The 19039-nt window shown below is 48.2% G+C and overlaps 1 protein-coding gene across 1 annotated transcript; it reads right to left on the reverse strand.

Annotated features, from left to right (window-relative positions):
• Window positions 1-627: 627 nt before the first annotated feature.
• F9 (coagulation factor IX) lies at window positions 628-16746 on the reverse strand. The gene is made up of 8 exons (XM_064462925.1): window positions 16618-16746; window positions 13427-13590; window positions 13066-13090; window positions 11065-11178; window positions 9185-9313; window positions 5963-6201; window positions 4355-4472; window positions 628-1370 (listed from the first exon to the last, which is right to left on the reverse strand). Exons 1-8 carry the CDS (start codon window positions 16682-16684, stop codon window positions 823-825), a joined length of 1404 nt encoding a protein of 467 aa, XP_064318995.1. The 5' UTR covers window positions 16685-16746; the 3' UTR covers window positions 628-822.
• Window positions 16747-19039: the final 2293 nt, after the last annotated feature.

Below are 19039 nucleotides of genomic sequence, written 5' to 3' on the forward strand. Positions count from 1 at the left end.
GGCTGAGAGCCCTGGGTTTGTTCGGCCTGGAGAAGAGAAGTCTGAAGGGGGATCTCATCAATTCTTGTAAATATCTGAAGGGTGGGTGTCAAGGGGATGGGGCCAGACTCCTTTCAGTGGTGCCCAATGACAGGCCAAGGGGCAACGAGCACAAGCTGGAACAGAGGAAGTTCCGCTTAAACATGAGAAGAAACCCCTTCCCTGTGCGGGTGCCAGAGCAGGGGCACAGGCTGCCCAGAGAGGCTGTGGAGTCTCCTTTGCTGGAAATATTCAAAACCCCTACCATTCTGTAGTTCTTTGATTTCCTGCTGCCCATGATCCATCTCAGCCATGGTCACAAGAAAACATTTGTCTGAGAGGGTTGTGGGTACAATGCTTTGTGTGTTCACAGCCCTCATGGGATCCTTCTACAGAGACAATGCTGGATGCTGGTGCCCCATGTACCCAGTGCCTGCTGGGCTCCCCTTTCCCATGGCACTGTGCGGCAGCTGTGGGCATGCTGGTGGCATGCTGGCCCAGGGCATGTGTGAGCCGTGCCCCAGTTCGTCCACACCAGCCTCTGCACTTGGGATCTGGGGACTTACCCCATCTCAGCAGTGCCGGTGCATTCAGGAATGCAGTCATGAGTAATTAAAAAGGCTTTTTATTTCCTTATTACCACATTTCCTCTGCCTCCTCTCAACTTTTGCCTTCCAAGAGCAGAAATTAGTTAATTTAGAAATATTTATTAAAATGCAACAATTTCTGAAAGACATGTAGACTGCTACGGTCTCTCTTCAGTGAACCAGTCTATCCCCCAGCACAGCGTATCCTCCTTGTGGGTTAGGTAAGCCTCGTGGTTTCCTTTATCCACTTCACGTAGTCAGACACCTTGGTGTAGATGCCATATTTACCTGGCTTGGCACATTCCTCGCCCCAGCTGGTGATCCCTGTGAGAAACCAGGTGCCCTCAATCTCAGTGGTGTAGGGACCTCCACTGTCCCCCCCACAGGTGTCACCGCCCCCAGTCGACAAGCCCGCGCAGAACATGTTCTTCAGGATGGTGGTGGAGGTGCTTGTGAGGCAGGTTGGCCGGTCAACAAAGGGCACCTTGAGGACCTGGAGGATGGTGGCAGGCCGGCCACGGAACAGCATGCTGCCCCAGCCGCTCACTGTGCCTATCCCGTGCTTCAGCAGGGTGTTGGTGAAGTTCCGGCTGCCGATGCAGATGGGGGTGACGTAGCTGTTGAAGCTGAATGGCTGGTCCAGCTCCAGGAGAGCAATGTCGTTGTGGTGCTTATTGATCATGGCATTGTACGTGGGGTGCGGAAGAATCTTCACCACTTTACGCCGCTGCTCCATGCCATCTTCCTCATTGGTGTTGTATTCACCTGCAGAGACAAGCATGGCTTGGGCTCCATGGCTGGACCAGCGACCGTGCCCTGACAATGCCGTCCCGATGCAATACCGGCCCAGCTGGGTGGTTGCAAAGGGATGGGTGCTGCATGCCCCAGCACACAGGCTGCTCCGAGCCTGCTGCTGGCAAGGCTGCCTGCTCCTTACTAAAGGGTGTTGGAGGTTCCCCCCATGGCAACACCTCCTTAGTCCCCGAAGCCAGCAGGATCTGAACACCCAGATGTGACACCGGGTATGCACTGGCCGATCAAGTGCCAAAGGCCAGATGCTTTTGCCAAGGTTAGTAGCAATGTGGCTGTTCTCAGGATTTAGCACCCTTGAAGAGATGTACAGGGATGTTGCCTTAGCATCAAAGGAGGGAAAGCCTCTAGAATTAAAAATCTTTACTTAAAATAAATAATTTATTAGTGAAAAAAACCTTGACCTTCCCTTTTCCAAAACCACACAGCCACGGGGCAGAATGGGCACAGGGGGCTACAAAATGTCACCCCCCCGATTCTCACAGGTGCCCCTTGGGTCCCTGCTGCCCACATGAGGCTCAGCTGCTTGTGATTACAGGGTGCTGCCAGCAGCTTCAGGTTCCTGTGATTGAGTTGCTGTCAGCCTATTACCTCCCCTCCCAGCTTGTGTAACAGGTAGAGAGAAGGGAAAATGCTCTGTGGTCTTGGGTTGGCAGATGGGCAGTGCCTGGGTCTGTCTGTAGCCGAATCCCCTCTCCTGCCTGTGAACTGGCTGTGCTGAAGGATCAAGAGCAGGATGACTTTTCCCGCTTGCTTTCTCGCAGCCCAAGAAGTGCAGGGTGCGTTTAACCCCTGCTGCGGTATTTCTACATGCTTTGCTGTAATCTCCAGAATATACGATCTCCTCTAAACAATATCTGCAGCACTCCTGGCCCTGGCAGTGTCCTGTGACTGCTGCGTCTGCCTGCGAGGAGCAGCACGGAGCCCAGTGAGAGAGGTGAGGCAGCTTTCTATGTTCACGTTAATGCTGGCACCTGACGAAGGCGGGTTTGGTGGCTGGTGCTGCTGATGTGCTCTGTGAGGGGTTTTTTGCAGCAGAGTGTGAATGTCAGCTTCCTCGCAGGCTGTGTTTCTACAGTGTAAATGCAAGACAGATGTAGGGGAGACTTTGAGAGGGTTTTTCTTATGCTATAGCTGCTTACTATTGCTGGAGACCTGAAAATATGCTTCAGGGATGAAAGTGGAGATGCAAAGAAGGACAGGGGAGGGGAATGCTTCTTCCACCCCCTGCTATTGATTTTTGGTATGCTATATACAAAGCTGAATATTTAGCATGAATGGATGTGAAGGAATCAGATATTGCCCATGCAGTGTACATGGTGCAGGCACAAATGTCCCTGAAGCCCTGCAAAATCGTGTTTTGCTTTCTCGACTTGCTGCCTGTCCAAAATCCTTCTCTGGAAACCCAGCAGTGGTGCAGAGTGGTGTGAGGGCATCATGAGGGGACTTAGCTGATAACATATCCTAAATGGAGGGGGTGTGTGGCATGAAAGAGAGAGCCTGAAAGGAGAGGCAGTTTGAGTGCAGATGCAGCAAACACAAAGCCTCTGTCCAGGCAGAAGTGTGATTTTTCTGGGGGGAGAGTATTTTTTGCACTGGGGGTCTTGTACTTTCTCACTTTAGCGGGTGCAAGTCTGGGCTTTGTGCTGGGCTTTCTGGCAAAACTGCCTGAAAGTAGATAGCAAAATATGCTGTGTGCAAGCTGTGAGCAAGCTGTGAGCCTCAGCCTGCCAGCGCTGGGCACATGGTGCCCAGCTCCACAGTGCTCATTCTCCAGGGTCCAGCCAGGCACACCCAGGAGATTGGCCTTGTTAACGTGGAAGATGAAGATGGAACTTGAGCCCTCTTGATGAGCTTCTTTTTTTAGATATAAACTCAGTGCTTCAAGGCTCAGGTAGAATGTCCAATTTTGTCACTAATGCGTTTCACAGTGTTGAAAGAGAAAGCATGATTCTTCTGTGCCTCCTCTCGTGCTGCTTGTAGCAATTACTGACCGTATCAGTGTTCTCCTCCTGTACCTATCAGTGTAACTCTCATGTACTAGATATTCATACAGGGGAGAAAAAAATAATTTGGGGAAGCTGATTCTGCCACAGCTGTGAAATGTGGCACCGTGACGCTCGCCAAGGCCCCATGCTGAGCTATCAGCAGGCTGCCTAGCAGGCAGCCTGGAACAGCTGGGCACCAAGAGTCAGGGGGAAACATCATTTTTCAAGCAGAGTCACATTTGTTTTGTAAAATAGCAGCATCACTTGCTGTGAGGTCTGGCCACACTGCCCCCACCTAACTCCCTAGAGACCCTGCTGTCAAAGCACGCTTTCCTACATATCAGCCCAGTTTCACTACTTCAGTCCATAAATTCTGTTTACTTGTAAAGAAGTTAAGAGCACAAGTAGTCGTCTCCTTGCAAGGAGTTATTCAGATTGCTGGTGCCCCTCTTGCACCAGCCACACAAATCCATTCTCTGCAACTTGTGTGAAAACATAGTGTGACTGCCAAGAAAAGCAGAAATCCCTAGTTAGGTCCTGTGTGGCTAGTAGAGATGAAAATCCTTCGCACTAGCTCTTGAAGCAGCATAATAACTGAAGCCCACTGGGCTTTTAAGCATGCTGGGGTTCTCTCTGGCTTAGGTGAGATGATCGCCTGCAGTTGGGTTGAGCTGTGTTTTCAACGTGGTCCTGCAGCTCTGTGGCTTTGGGACCAGGGCCAGCCCCAGCTCACGGCTCCCACTGGAGGTAGTAGTACCTGCAGGCACCAGACTGCCGAAACACTGCCATCTGTAACAGGGCCCTCAGCGCCCTAAAGCCGCTCACGCCACGTTGCTGCCCGTCGTGGTGGTGTGGGTCCCAGGGTTCTGTGCAGTGCCTCGTGCCTGGCCAGTGCAAGCCTCATCCCCCGTCCCTTGCCTTGGGTGGCCCAGTGCCACCCAAGGTGCTCACCTGCCACGGCAGTGACATTGTCGCCTGGATGCAAGCAGTGTGCTGCCGTCACTACCCATTTTTCATTGATTATGGATGCGCCGCAGAAGCCCACACCATGGCTGTTCACCAGATAAACCTGTGGGAGCAGAAGGAAATCACGCCTGTGGGTTTGTGTAAATCAGTGGGGAAGAAGAATGGGATGCAGGGGTTTTGTCTGGCTGTAGGACAGGCTGCGTTTAGGTCATATGGACCCAGTGCCGCCAGAGATGCTGCTCCTAGGGGAGTGCCTGCCCCTCCATCACCCCCTGTGTTGCAGAGGGTGGCCAACACCGCCTCGCATACATGTTAGTGCCCTGTTGACTTTGCCTTCCTTTGCTGCCAGGCTGGGAGGGCAGGCAGCCCCAAACATAAACCTCAGCGTAAAACTCAGAGCATCTGAAATACAAGCACTTCCACACGTATCTCCTAAAAGTGTTTTGCCAGTGACTAGATCTTACCTAGCTAACTAGGGACAAAATCTTAACTAGCCATTTCATGTGGGCATCTGCCTGCCTCAGCAATTACGGGGCACAAGCCAGGATGTCCCTTATGCTAAAACTTCAAATTAAATTGATCAGCTGACCCAGTGGACTGTGTTTAAAAGGATTTCTTGATAATTCACCCATTTCGTTCCTTTCATGCAGTGTGGCTTGTCACTGCCTATCTGCCTCGTACTTCCAACATATTTACTGTTTGCTGCCTCGTCAGGCAGAGCCGGCTGCATTTTAAGGAGCTCCATGTGCATAAGGAAGTGGATGAGGCTCGCCCACAGTGATGAACCAGAGTGCCTCCACACTTGCAGCCCTCCCCGTCCCCAGCGTCCCGTGTGAGCTCTGCCCCAGGCAGAGAAAGAGATTTGCCATTCCTAAAATCTCATCTGAATTTATTATTTTCCACTCTCAGCCACTGAGATTTCTGTGCTCACCAAAGCCAGAGTAGAATTTAAGGGCAGTAGATGACTTTGACAAAGATCCAAGCTGGGAGCTAACTTTCCTTTTGACACAGATTTAAAAGTATTTGCAGAGCGGTGGGTTGAAAGATATTTCTTTGCAGCCCCCCCTCACCTGTGATGTCACTTTTGGTGAGGTAGAGAGGACTAGGATGTTGCAAGAAGGATGTGGGCTTGGATAAAGAAAGAGCAGCTGGATTTGGTAGATGTCATACAAGGACAGATCCTGTGTTGATATAATTTATCATGGATCTGTTGAAACCGATGGAGCCAAAAATGGAGCTGCATTGTTCCTTGCAAAGCTCCCCTCCCTCAGCCTTTTGCTTAATCTTGGTAAATTCTTGGACTTCTGGGGGATCCGTTGCTATAGCTCAAACCTGGACCCTTTGTGCCCCACCAGATAAAGCTGCTGTGACTCTGACTTCTAGCTTTTTTGCCAGGGTAGTCCCCCAGCCAGGTAAGTTTTGTTGCTGTGTACAGAAAGAAGTTGTGTTCCTGTTAGACTTGAGATCTATTGCTAAACTAACCTCAGCGACAGGCTTTGGGTATGTAGAAGTAAGATGACCCTGCATTTGGAAGGAAATGAATAGACAGAGCGATTACTGGGGTTACAGGAGAGCTGTAGAAATAGCCAGTACCTGCCAGGGCACCTCGCCTCTCAAGCTGTCTGATCCACCAACAACCCGGGTGCCCGTCTTAATTATCGGTGCGATTTTCGTGGTGGCGGCAGTGCTGGTTTCTGTGATGTTGTCCGGCACCTCGTCATGAGCATCGTTGTGGTCATCGTCGGTGATGGTCCAGTGCTCAAAGGTGTTTATGGCTCGGGTGAGCTTGCTCTTCACTTCAGGGGCCGTGATCCTCCCACAGGGATATGGCACTGGGAGAGAAACATGGTTACGACTGGTTGTGCGTCATGCTGAGTTACAGCAATTGAAGGAGCAGATGAGGAGGCAAATGCTGCCTCACCTCAGCACCCAGTTCGGGACTGACATGGGAGACTCAGGGCCATGGGCAGACTTGTGCGTTCTCCATGCAAACAGATGCCTGTGCCTTTGAGCAGCACTGCAGGTAATAGTTAAGAGTAGCAAAAGCATAAATTGATTCTAGGCTTTAGAAATCTAATTCTGAACCGCTTTTAAAAAGAAGAAAGCTTGTGAGAGAGAGTGCATGTCTGACGGGATGGTGCAGCTGTGCCTTTATTTCGCAGGATGCTGAGGTGCGTGCCTGAGAGGCTTGCTGCGGCAGGCAGCCGGGCACTTGGCTGACATTTCCACAGCAAGTAACTCCAGTACAATAAAAGTCCAGCTGGGAGAGGGCAGGAAATAATATCTGCCAATTGTACAGATAATCCTGTTTGGCACCAAGGTGAGGAAAACATTAATAAACTCTAGAAAGAGTTGTAGATTTCCTCTGTTAATGAAGATCTCATCTGTAGGCTCATTTCAGACACGCTCTTCCCATTTCTCTCCTACGCAGTGTGTCGAATTCCTGCTGATTGTGGCAGTCAAAATAGTAAATAGCATCAGGCATTGTCTTCCATCTGAAAAGTTTTCGACAGTACTGTGCAAATAAACATTAGTATAAAATCAGATGTAAGTCTGGTCTACTGAGATTTTTTTTTAACAGTCTGCTTTAGGAATGGGGCTTAAACAAGTGTTGAGTGATGGAAAGTGCTACCTGTGAGGTTAGGCTAGGAAATAAAGGTTTCAGAGCCAACAAAAGCTAAGCTTCTGCAGGAAGGGCAATTACCCATCCTGAAAGATGATCTTATTGCTAACAGTAAAACTTTCTGGTCCAGTGAAAGTGATACAGCATGTTAGGCAACACAGGCCTGAGCTCTTAACAATCTCTGTTAACAGTAAGACTCCCAGCCTAAGATACTTCCTACACTGATTGCTGAAAGTCAGCACTTTAGGAGCTCAAAGCATTCATAGCTGTAGCTAATCAGACCTTCAGAAACTAACTCACCTGTGTGGGTACCTAGCTTAGGTGTGCAAATCTGTTACTCTCAGGTGTTAGAAATATGATAGCATCAAATGTTAAATTGACCTTAGATGACAAAATATTTCTGTACTCAGTCTCCTCTTTTCTCTGCCAGATGTGCTTCTGAGATGTTCATGCCCAATTAACTTGCTATGTTGTGGTGGGTTGGTGTCAGTAACTACACGTCACTGTAGTTAGAGGTATTATAGCAGCCTAGGAGTGGGGTAAAGTTGGGGAATATAACAAGAACCAGCTATTCTTTAGCCCTTTATGAAGTTGCAACCTCAAGCAATGCATTTCCCCTCTGCACCACCCAATACCACAGCTAAGCCACAGAGTCTAGTTCCTGTTGAGGGTCTTTGTGTGTAGATACACGTTGTTGGGAGGACAGACTACCACAAAGCTTCACGTGTTTCACAGACAGGTGGGGGTTGGAAGGGACCTCTGGAGATCACCCTGTCCAACCCCCTGCTTGAGCAGGCACCCCCAGAGCAGGGGCACAGGACCGTGTCCAGGCTGGGTTTGAATGTCTCCAGGGAAGGGACCCCACAGCCTCTCTGGGCAGCCTGTGCCGCTGCTCTGGCACCTGCACAGGGAAGGGGTTTTTCTTCATATTCAGGTGGAACTTCCTCTGTTCCAGCTTGTGCCCGTGGCCCCTTGGCCTGTCATTGGGCACCACTGAAAGGAGTCTGGCCCCATCCCCTTGACACCCACCCTTCAGATATTTACAAGAATTGATGAGATCCCCCCTCAGCCTTCTCTTCTCCAGGCTGAACAAACCCAGGGCTCTCAGCCTTTCCTCATAAGGCAGATGCTCCAGTCCCCTGATCACCTTCGTAGCTCTCCGCTGGACTTGCTCGAGCAGTTCCACGTCCTTCTAAACTGGGGAACCCAGAACTGGACACAGCACTCCAGATGTGGCCTCACTGGGGCAGAGCAGAGGGGGAGGAGAACCTCCCTCGCCCTGCCGGCCACACTCCTTTGAATGCACCCCAGGGCACCGTTGGCCCCCTTGGCCCCAAGGGCCCGGTGCTGGCTCAGGGTCACCTCGCTGCCCCCCAGCACTGCCAGGCCCTTCTCAGCAGAGCCGCTCCCCAGCAGGTCCCCCCCAGCCTGTGCTGGTGCGGGGGGTTGTTCCTCCCCAGGGGCAGGACCTGGCACTGGCTCTTGTTGAATCCCATGAGGTTCCCCTGGGCCCAGCTCTCCCGCCTGCCCAGCTCTCGCTGGATGGCAGCACGGCCTGCTGGTGTATCAGCCGCTCCTCCCAGCTTGGTATCATTCATGAACCAACATTTCCACCCAATACAGATAATTGTAAGATACTGCATGATGGCCAGTCATGAAACAGATCATCAGGAGGGTTTACAGTAAGAAAGATTGTCTTTTATTCTGAAAAGCCCAGGGAATCCTCAATGTAGGATCAGTAACTAAATAGTTGCTCCTATTGGAAGAACATGGGAGCAAGCTCTGGCTGGATGGACACCAGAGTGTATGCTGGTGTAGCTGAACATCACATTTCTGCCTCCAGAAAACTGCTGATCCATATCTAGAAATATAAGATGGCTGCAAGTGGGAGATTCATCTGATAAAGCAGCCATCTGAAACGAGCATTTGCCTTGTGAACAAATTCCCAGACAACTACCCTCCTTCTCCACCCACCTAGGCTGAAAAAAGGGTGTTTAAATTGCATCCTTCAAGCCTGACCCCACATCTGCCATTGGGCAAGTGCAGGGTCAGGCTTTTTACATTTGCTAAGCAGGAAGACAAGGCTGGTTTCCAACAGGATATTGCATTTCTATGAGATTTGTGTGTCTAAATCCAGGACAAAACCTTGGAAACTTTCACCCAAATCTCTTAAAAACACTTTAAATGCTAACCTGTAGGTTCACAGGACTTTCCATCTTCGTGAAGTCTATAGCCATCGGCACAGGAGCACACAACTTTCTTCAGTGGGTTATGCCTGCAAAAGTGCTTGCAGCCTCCATTTTTAATAGCACAAGTGAAGTCTGAAAGAAATTAAAATGAACCTGTGAAAGCTGTTTTGCAATACAACTGACTAGAGGTTTGTTGGGACTCGGGCCTTTGGACTCAACCTATAACCCATTCTGGGTGTTCCAGACCATGGAAAATGGATATTTGTTTGCAAGGAGAGTGTCCTCCTTCCAAATCACATCCCTGCTTGTAATGAAGGACCACTGGGCACCTCTTGAGAAGGCAGGTTGAGAAACGGGCCTATGAGAGGTCCTGCCAAGCCCTGATGTGGCCTCCTGCCTTCAACAGCTGTGTGCTGCCTGAAATTTGGCAGCCTGATCCTAAAGGACTCCTGCAAATATTTGTTTATGAGCCACGTGATTTCCTCACCATCATGCTGCTCTCCTCCCCGCTGTGCTTACGGCAATCCAGCCCCGGTGCAGATGCTAGTGGAGAACACCATGTGTCAAATGGGAGCAAACCCTGAACCCAAGAAGGGCTTTGTCCTGGGATTATCACTGGGCTCTGAATTTCAAACCTTATGCAAAGCCATATGTTCTTCTTGACACACCAACAAATCATTGCAGCCTGACATGGAAGACCCATTTCAGCAGGATGTTTGATGAAATGGGTCCCAGCCTGAGGCACGGCGAGATTCCTGCGACTTGCACGTCTTCTCCCACCCCACCTTGCACTACTCTGTGCTGGGAACACCATTCTTGGCGGTGGGAAACCACTAATCTGCAAATGCCCTTTTAATTCTCAGTGAGTTTTCAAATAACTTCACAGCAGATTAACTCCACTCCTACTTCCTCAAGGACACCTCCCTTCCTGTAGCCATTTTAACGCCATCATTTACTATTTTTACAGAGCTCCTTTTCACGCCTCGCTTCTAGCGCTATTTTTGTTCCTGTCTCACTTCCATGAGAAATCTGCAATGAGACTATTTAAATTTGATGTAGCTTTGAAATGCTCTTTTTAACGTACACTCCACTCTTGCCAGAGCGGAAGCAGAACTAGAAAGAGAATCTTTTATTAGTGCAGTGAGTCTAGCACATTATGCGAGTCGCACAGCCCCTGATTATATTATAAATATAAGAGCTGAATATCCCTCTTGCTTAAATTATCAGCTGTTTGGTTTTCATAAACTCCTCAACCCATCAGGAAAATATTTGCCTTTTGTTTGCCTTCAGAATCAAGGTTGCTGGTGATAATTATAATTATGAATTTAGCAGAGTGCCATTGAGAGGAGGTTGCAATAATCCTGCCCTTCTCAGCACCTGCTGCCCAGCCTGGCATGAGAAATGGAGAAGAGGAGTGAGAGCATGGGGGCCCCATCGGGGTCAGTGGAGAACTGTTGCTTTCAGCAGGTGAGCATGTCATCCCTGATTGACGAGCAGCCCTGGAAAGGCTTGTGCTGGGGAGATATAGGAAGGTCTCTGTGTCAACATTTGCACTGGCAGCCACAGTGTGCTGAATGAAAGGCCTTGAGCCCGAGCCTCTGTTGAACCCTGTGTTAAGAGCAAGCATCTCAGTGCTCAGCGGAGGTGCAGCTGGGGCTCCACCAAGGACAGAAAAGGACAGAGACATCCGCTCCCATATCCCCAGGCATGTCCCCCTGTAATCCCATTGCTGACGGGCTGAATTTGCACGTTCATACAGTGCCTTACAGCAGGGCATCTGTGTCCGAAACAGCCCTCGGGTAGGATAAAACTCTACACCCACTTTGATCCGATGGGATTTCAAGTAGGGCAGAACAACCACAGGTCAAGTCCCCGGTACGTACCTATCTCACAGTTTCTGCCATCATACCCAGGTGGGCACCAACACATGTAGGAACCTACTGCATCCTTGCACACAGCTCCGTTTTTGCATGGATTGGGTTCACACTGATCTCCATCTTGGAGAGAAGACAGAAGAATTAACAAACACGAGCGTCCGCCATGGCTGGTGCTGACCTAGTGCTGGAGCCTTGCTCTGTGCAAGCCTCCTGTTAAAAATGAGTAAAAGACTGCCCAGCTTCCTTCTTTGTAGTGGAAAATAAAGCAGATCCTGGCACCCAAGTGCACAACAGACAATGTCAGTACTGGGGTAACATCAAGTAGCAGTGCTTTACCCAGAGTCCTAATTATGCACCCTGTCCCATGTGGGTTAATTCTTCTCGTTTCAGCAGAACTCCTCTTTAGCCTCCCTCATGCAACATCTCGACAGGACCTCATGTCTTGGCTAAGTTACACAGAAAAAAGTTACAAGGTTTGCTTCCTCAAGAGTAGTTAGGATTTCTCAGTTTGAAATATTTTATATGCTACCATCTTTGTTCTCTGAAGGTTTGCGCCTGTCCGCTTGGGTTTGGAGACCTCTCTATGTATTAAGATTGAGAGCCTCAGTCATTGGTCTTTCTTTCTAAGTCTTGTACTACTATTAACTGGTCTAGATTTTCTTTACGTATCAGGGCTTTTATTTTCACAGCTGCCTACAGCTGAGAAGATGAGGCTTTAATAAATATAGCCAGTATTGCAAAATTAGTGATCTAACACTTTGGAACAGCAAGTCCGTGATGTGAAATTACAGGGAAGTGCGCTTTGAAATGGTTACGCAAAGACAAGGAGGAAGGGAAGTCTTGTTGTGTTCATGCCCTGCCAGTAAGTGTGGCTGTTAATGGTGGTTTGAGGAACAGGCTGGAATGCAGAAGGCAGCTTGCAAACATAAACGAAATGGTTTTGTCTTGTCTAAGGCAGGCTCTTGGGGTTTAAACATAAGGTGCAGATTATGGCTGTTGTTGCTGCTTGGTGAGGGCAATCGGAGCTTGGTACTGCTTGGGTGCTGTGCAAGGGCTGAGCTCCTGTGGGCTGCATGTGTTGGGAACAGCAGCTTGTAAGCTGAGGAGTAAACCAGGCACTTTGGATGATAGGGGAATATTTGGCATTCATTGTTTCTGAAGAGCTAATTGGTTACAGTGGCAGGGAATCAAATGCAGTGTTGAGTTTCATCGGTTGGTTTTTCAGAAGACGGTCCTACAATGCAAACGTAACTTTTGTATTTTATATTCTGGCTTGAATAATCTGAATTATTTAAGGATTTTCAGTGAGATGTTCTGGGCACTTTGCCAATCTACAAAGCAGTTCATTTACTGAAATGTCATTAAAATTAGTTTCAGATGTTTTAGTGGGCATTGAAATCTTTTAGGTAAGGGACTGAGGAGTTGTTTTGGTGGAGGCTGAAAGGGAAGAAATAGATGGTGAAAAGAAAATGGTGGAGAATCAAGGGTCTGGGACAACTGGTGGGAATTGCAAACAGCTGTTTGCTATGATCGTGTTGAGGTTCCACTTTAATATGGCATTTCCAGGGATTCACGCTGTGCTTGCACAAGGCTGTGCTTTATCTTGAGATCTCTGCTTGAGAACAGAGCATTTGCTGTTTGCTGGAGGGGTGTTAATTATTGCTGTTGTGTTTTACTCTGTACCACAGCTGAAACTAGAAGCCCAGAGCATGACCTGGGCTCAACTGACCTAGTGGTCTGTGAGGTTTTTGAAGTTTGTTAAAAATATTAAAAAAAACATGCTTAAAGAAAATGTTAAGTAATTTTTCTTTGCTTTTGATTTGTGTACAAATGGGTCAGGCCAGGGTGGGTGGCTGCAGGATTTAGGGTGCATGACTCGGACTAGCTCTGTCACAAAACAGTTTCTGAATGCTGGAATGTGGTTTTTTTTTTTTTTGATAGGCATATGCTACTTATGCATGGAGAGATTAATATTATGAATTTGAACATGAAGAAAGTAGCTCTTACCAATGTATGTTTTCCAAAACTCCATCTGCAAAGGAAAAAATAAAATTCATTTGACTTCTAACTTCTGGGTACTGCCTGGCTGAAGTAGGAAAGGGATGACTCCAAAGCTAAAGCTAAAGGCTTGCAGGAAAACAACCATCTCCTTAATCCCAACGGTGACCAACAAACCTTTAAAGCAGTTCCCCAGCCCAAGTGATGGACCACAAACGAGAATAAAACATGATAGATCCTGCACTTGGCCCCTGCAGGTTTTGCCCTTGCTGGTCACTCCTCCTTCCCCCTCTGTGCCTCACCTGAAAGGCTTGTAGAGGTGTGGGCTGGGGAGGACAAGGTGTTGCCATTTTGCAGCAGCGATACTCACTGTTTTCTCTGTGTTTTCAAACACTTCTCGGGCTTCTTCAAAGCTGCATTTTTCTTCTATGCATTCTCTCTTGAGGTTCCCAGGAATAACCTCTTCCAGTCTGTTTGAATTGGCTCGTTTTTGCCTGCTCAGAACTGAGCTTGCCTCTTTGTTCTCAATGAAGACTGCAATTTGAAAAGAAATAGAGGCTAGAGAGGAGCATGTCCCATCGTGTGATGCAGCTGGGATGGGCTGTCAGGGCTCTGTTCTCCCAGAAAGCAAGCTCTTTTCATGTGTTCACCCCCTCATTGCTCCATGGACAGTGTTATCAGCTACCTGAGGTTTCTTTGGTGTCTAACTTAAGTGCAATCCGGAGGATCAAATCTAGAGAACCAAGTCAAAGTAGTCAATAGACAGAAATGACTGACGGCAAAAGAGTGGTTGGGAATGCTGAAGTTTGATGCTTAAAATACCCTAAAGCAGATGGTATTTCTCCTGTCACAGATGCACAGACCTGAATAAGCTATTTGAGAGGGGGAAATAATAGGTGTTTTCACACTGCTGCATGGTGAGGTCTTGTTTGGACACAGAAATTGTCATGCTTTAACTGCCTCTGCCTGTTTTGGCTGTGAAAGGCCATTTGCCTCTGTAAGCAGCTGCGGCCCTTGGAAGCCACAGGCCATTTGCTTCTTTCCCGGCTCCTCACCCTTGCCCATGTGCATGGGTACCACCATTTCCTGCTGGAAATGCTGGCCCTGCTGACGTGAGCCCTCCTCACCCCCTGGGCCAGGTCATGCACACGAGCCAAGCTCCTGGGCAGAAACCAGCAGCAGAGAGCTGCAGGGACCCCCAGACTAGGTGGGATGTCTGCAGCTGCCACCAGCCCTCCCATGGTGGCTGCTGTCCCTTATGAAGGGCACACGGACATGCAGTCCCATCATTGTGCTACCATGAATGCTGTCCCAGCAGGGCCACGCGTCCCATCGGCAGGGTCAGCAGCAGCAGCCTCCCCGCAGCAGCTACCTGACAGGGTTTGCTCCTGATCCACCTTTCAGAGACCCCTGCCTCTGCTGAGCACTCTTCCCCTATCCCACCACTCTAAAAGAAGACATTATTCAACAAAAGGAGCTTTCTACTTTGTCTCCCTGTCCTCTCCTCTCTCTCCACCCTCCTTAGCGCTTGCAGCCATGTCCCTTTTTGTCACCAGATGGCACGGTGGAGTGGCTCTTCTTGGAGCTGCTGGTGGCCACCGTGGACACAGACCCTTGTCTGGGGGCTCTGCCCTGGAAGGGGTTTGAGCACATGTGGATCTGGTCCCTTCAAGGGTTAAGGAGAGCGCAAGCTCATTTGGGCAGGCAGAGAAGAGAGTGAGGGGCAAGTACCCGCTGCTCTTCACTTCTCATGGCTAACCTCTGCTCTCAATCCAGAGCAGATCCCCCTCTCTCTGAAGCCATGAAGAATTAGTTTTGTTGAACTCTCACGGGCCCAAAGGCATCTGCTCTGATTTATGCCATGCCACTGATGGTGTAACCAGCCCCTTCACCTAGAGGTGTCTCTGAAAGAACTAATTGTTTTTGCAATGCTTTTAATCATTGTACAGCAAGCTTGTACCTCTGCCTTCCTCGTGCTAGTGCGGTTTTGGTTAAAAATGAAAAGGAGTGCATTAAAATCCTGACCATAATCTAATTGTCTGGAAGTTGATATTGATGGGTAAAGCACTGACCTCTGAAGATGCCAGGCTGCAGCCCCTGTGGGGTGGCCAGTCCCCTCCCAGCTGCAGGGTTGTGATTTATGTGTGGGACATGAACACATACTCCCAACTAAGCCACCCTGGCCAAGCAGGGGGGCTGAGAGCATGGAGACACTGGGGGCCACAGCCTTGCTGGAGGACACCTGCCCCTTTCTCGCCGTGGCATGGGCTGCAGCCTCCAGCTTGTCCCTAAGCTGGGCAGAAAAGGCTTAGGTGAGAAAGATGGAGCAGCCTTCCTTGGTTTTGTAACCCCGTTGGGCTCTCTGTGTGCTTCGTGCCTGGGGATCATGACATGGGCATAGTCACACATCACCCCACGTGATGTGAGGCAGCTGCATTAGACCCACTCCTTCATTTCTTCCCAGTGGGATGTGCCAGGCACCTGCTGTAATTAAGCCATTTAATGGAGAGAATTCATTTTAATGGACGCCGCTTTGCCTCCCTCAGATCCCTCCAGGCTTTCTCTGTTGCTTACTGATCCCATGTGCTGCGTTACAAGCAAAACTTGATTTGAACTGAAGGTTGCAGGCCCTGGGGGGTCATGGCATGGTACTCACTCTGTCTGGAAACCATCTTCACACCGCGAATATACTCGTACATGGCTTATCGACTTCTGAATCAGTTTCTGAGAGAGTGGGATGGGTCTCTGGGCCAAGGAGCTGTGGGGGGAGACCTGTCCTTCCAGCTGAGGATAGTCTTTTCTAGGAGGTACACCTGGGTGGGTGGTGGTCCCAGTATGAGGTCACTTTTCATTGCTGAGCAAACATTTTGGAAAGAGGCCTTTTTTTAAAAAATCTGTTACTTGCAATGTTTTAATGAAAGAAGAAAGGCCAGCCTTGCACCAAACAAGTACTCACACTGGATGTGAACCAGCCTCTGCTGGAACTGTTGCTGTTACAAATAAATCAAGCAACAGCCTGCATTACTATGTGCGATTGCCCACATCCATCAACTACTCTATCTTGTCTACAATTTTGGCTGCCCCTTACAGTCTTCGTTAAATTCACACTGGGTTTGGCTTTAAACAGTTCTCGCAGTGGCAAATCCAATGACTGTTTTAAGGATGTGAGTACTTGTTTGTACTCCAGGACAAAGCAGTGGCACACGCAGTGGTGTGGATGTTACTCCACCAGTGACGCTCTCCCTATTTTTTCCTTCTGTGTGTGTGTACATGCATTCTAAAATGGCTGAATCAAGCTCTGAAAGCTTAAAAGCTGGAAAAATTAAAGAAAAATTCCATTCTTAAAATTAATCCCTGTGACGCGTTCTGCATAAAATCAGCATAAAAGCTATTATTTCATTCCCAAGAAAAGAACCAGAACTTTAAAGAGAGGAGCTATGACACGCAGCAATCCCTCTGAGCTCTCATCACTTATGAGAGTGCACAAGCTGTCTGTTCACCTGTGCCAGCAGCCCCCCAGCCCCAAAAGTGAAGGACTTGCTAGGTTTTAAATGAACCCACCTGCATTTTCGGCACAAAGACAAGCTCCAAGAAGACAAATGAAGAGTAGGAGGGGGATATTTGCCATCTTCCCACTACCCAAACCTCTCGCTAACAAATTGTTCGGGTGGTGGAGCTCAGTCAATAGTTCCAAAGTGCAAGTGCTTGTTTATTTACTCTGGATAACCCTTTAATTTAAGGTCCCCAGGTGTGCCATTGCTGAAGCAAAAATGGCAGCCAGGGGTGTTACTGGAGGGGGCATGTCCATGTACATGAAGCCTGCTAGGGAGCTGCAGTCTTTGGGCTCATCTCCTGCCCTGTAGGATATTACTGCCATGTTTGGGGGTGGAGCATGGCACACAAATAAATTAATTCCACTTCAGTGAACCTCTTTAAAGCACTGGGTTTCTATCCAGGTGATGACGTTGGCCATATAAAAGTCCACAGTAATATTTTCAAAGGCTTCAGTATGGTCCAAAAGTGCTGGCCTGATTCGCTGGAAGATGACCCTACAGATGATGTTTCCTCTTGGGGACCAGGAGCCTTTGGAGCAGGGCTGTGTTAGCCACCACAGTCTCATGTGGCTTATCTGAGTAAAAACCTGGATGAAGTGAAGGGGGACTTTTGGTCCGTCACCCAGATCTGCTGGGGCAGATCCTGGAAACACATGGAGTTCCCTAGGTACTGTACGTAAAGCCGCAGGAAAGAACCTGCTACTTGGTGGATGGACAGTGGGATCCTGTAGGGATGTGCTGATAAAATGCTGGTTCTGGAGCAGGGGGAGGGTGAAGGGTCCTGGCTGCAGGGCAGCCTTTGCCCAGGGCAGGCTGCTCCTGATCCACACTGGCCAAAGAGCAGACCGAAAGGGAGGGAAGTTGGAAATGAAACAGGAAAAAAAGCAAGTTTTCATATGAAACCATTCATATTTAGTGATGGGTTACCTAAAACTTTCGAAACCCATTTCTTCTTTTCTGACTTTCCCTTAATAGGAAGAGCTATTTCAAGGTGAGTAATTGCTTTTGGGAAGATACTGAATATTGTAAAAAACTAAATGAAACATTCACTTTTGGATAGGTCAAAAACCCTCCCTGCCCCTTCCTTGAGGACTTGTAGGGAAAATAGTCCAAAATATTTCATCCCACTCTGGGGAGGGCTTGTGGGCTTACTGCCGATGACCTGTTCCTTAAAACCTGCTTCCCAATTTCTGCTTCTCCCACTACTCCCCAATGCACAGGGAAGAACTGAAATCCATCACTGCACCCATGCACATCTGGGGCTTGCAGTGCTCTGCCCAACTACAAAAAGGTCTCGGACAGAGGCATTTTAAAGCAGAACTCAATTTCTGAGTGTATTGTTGGTGCTTAGCTCTAAGACTATGCTTAAGAGCAGCAGCAAGAGTCTAGCAGGCTCTGATGGCTTGTTAAAGCAGAAGGGGTAGAATAGGGGAGCTGGCATGTTTCACTAGTTCCCACCAAAGCAAGATGGATATTCTGCTATTGTCAGTGCAAAGGAATCCCACAGCGCGTTTCTCAGCGCTGCAAACGCTCCCAAGTAGGCCTACGCCATCCGGTGAGACGCCGAGTATCTACTGTGTTGGATGTGCCTGAGTCTCACAGGCTGGAGAGCTATTAGTTATTATGAAGCTACAATAGCCCTTGGGTAGTTGTTAAAGTGTTTGCTTGAACTTACGAACCATAAATTCTGTGCACTCAGTCCAAAAAATTAAAAATATTCTTTCGTGCAGCAAATGGGAGAGGCATTTATGGTTGTGAGGGTATTTGGAGTTACTTTTGTATGCAGAAAGGACCGATTGGCTGCAGGTAAATATAAGACGCTGACTGTGCGTTACAGCCTTCTGAGATCATGTTGCCCTGGTAGAAAAAATCCTTTATTTTCCTGTTCTTGAACAAACAAAAGGTCCCCGAACCTATAATTCATCTTGTTTCTTCTTGCTCCATTTGAAATAATCTTTATTCATCACTGACAGTAGCTTTTGTTATCAAATTTCTGTGGTAGATAAATGAGTTAGGATGAGGTAATGTGCTGTTGATGTAAATTGAATGCAAAGTGAAGAAGGTAATGATCATCTCTCATTCCCTGTGCATAAGAAAATGCAAATGTGAGAAAATAAATTGAGCTAAAATGCTGAAACAATACATGTCCTATCAATAAAGAGGAAAGCAGAGAATGGCCTGCCATAACAAAGGAAAATTAGAATCTCATTACTGTAAATATTTTACTTTAGAACATAGGTCAGTCAAATTATTTTTGGTTTATGGTGCATATTTCACATGTAATAGCATTCACATTATTGCTAATTAATCTTCACAGAAAATGCCAACATTATTAGAATAAACTAGGCTATTAATACAAATGACTTCTATTGTTTACTACTATTGCTGTCAACTTCTGGGGCACTAAATTGAAAGCAAAGTGTTTCTTT

Source organism: Phalacrocorax carbo, chromosome 11 (genome assembly GCF_963921805.1).
Source record: "Phalacrocorax carbo chromosome 11, bPhaCar2.1, whole genome shotgun sequence".
NCBI lineage: Eukaryota > Metazoa > Chordata > Aves > Suliformes > Phalacrocoracidae > Phalacrocorax > Phalacrocorax carbo.

Coding starts and splice junctions, on each gene's coding strand:
- F9 (XM_064462925.1), bottom strand. CDS start 16,684: ATGGCAAATATCCCCCTCCTACTCTTCATTTGTCTTCTTGGAGCTTGT. Junction 13,591..16,617: donor TCTTTGTGCCGAAAATGCAG/GTGGGTTCATTT, acceptor TTCAAATTGCAG/TCTTCATTGAGAACAAAGAG. Junction 11,179..13,065: donor GTTTTGGAAAACATACATTG/GTAAGAGCTACT, acceptor CTTCTCTCCAAG/ATGGAGATCAGTGTGAACCC.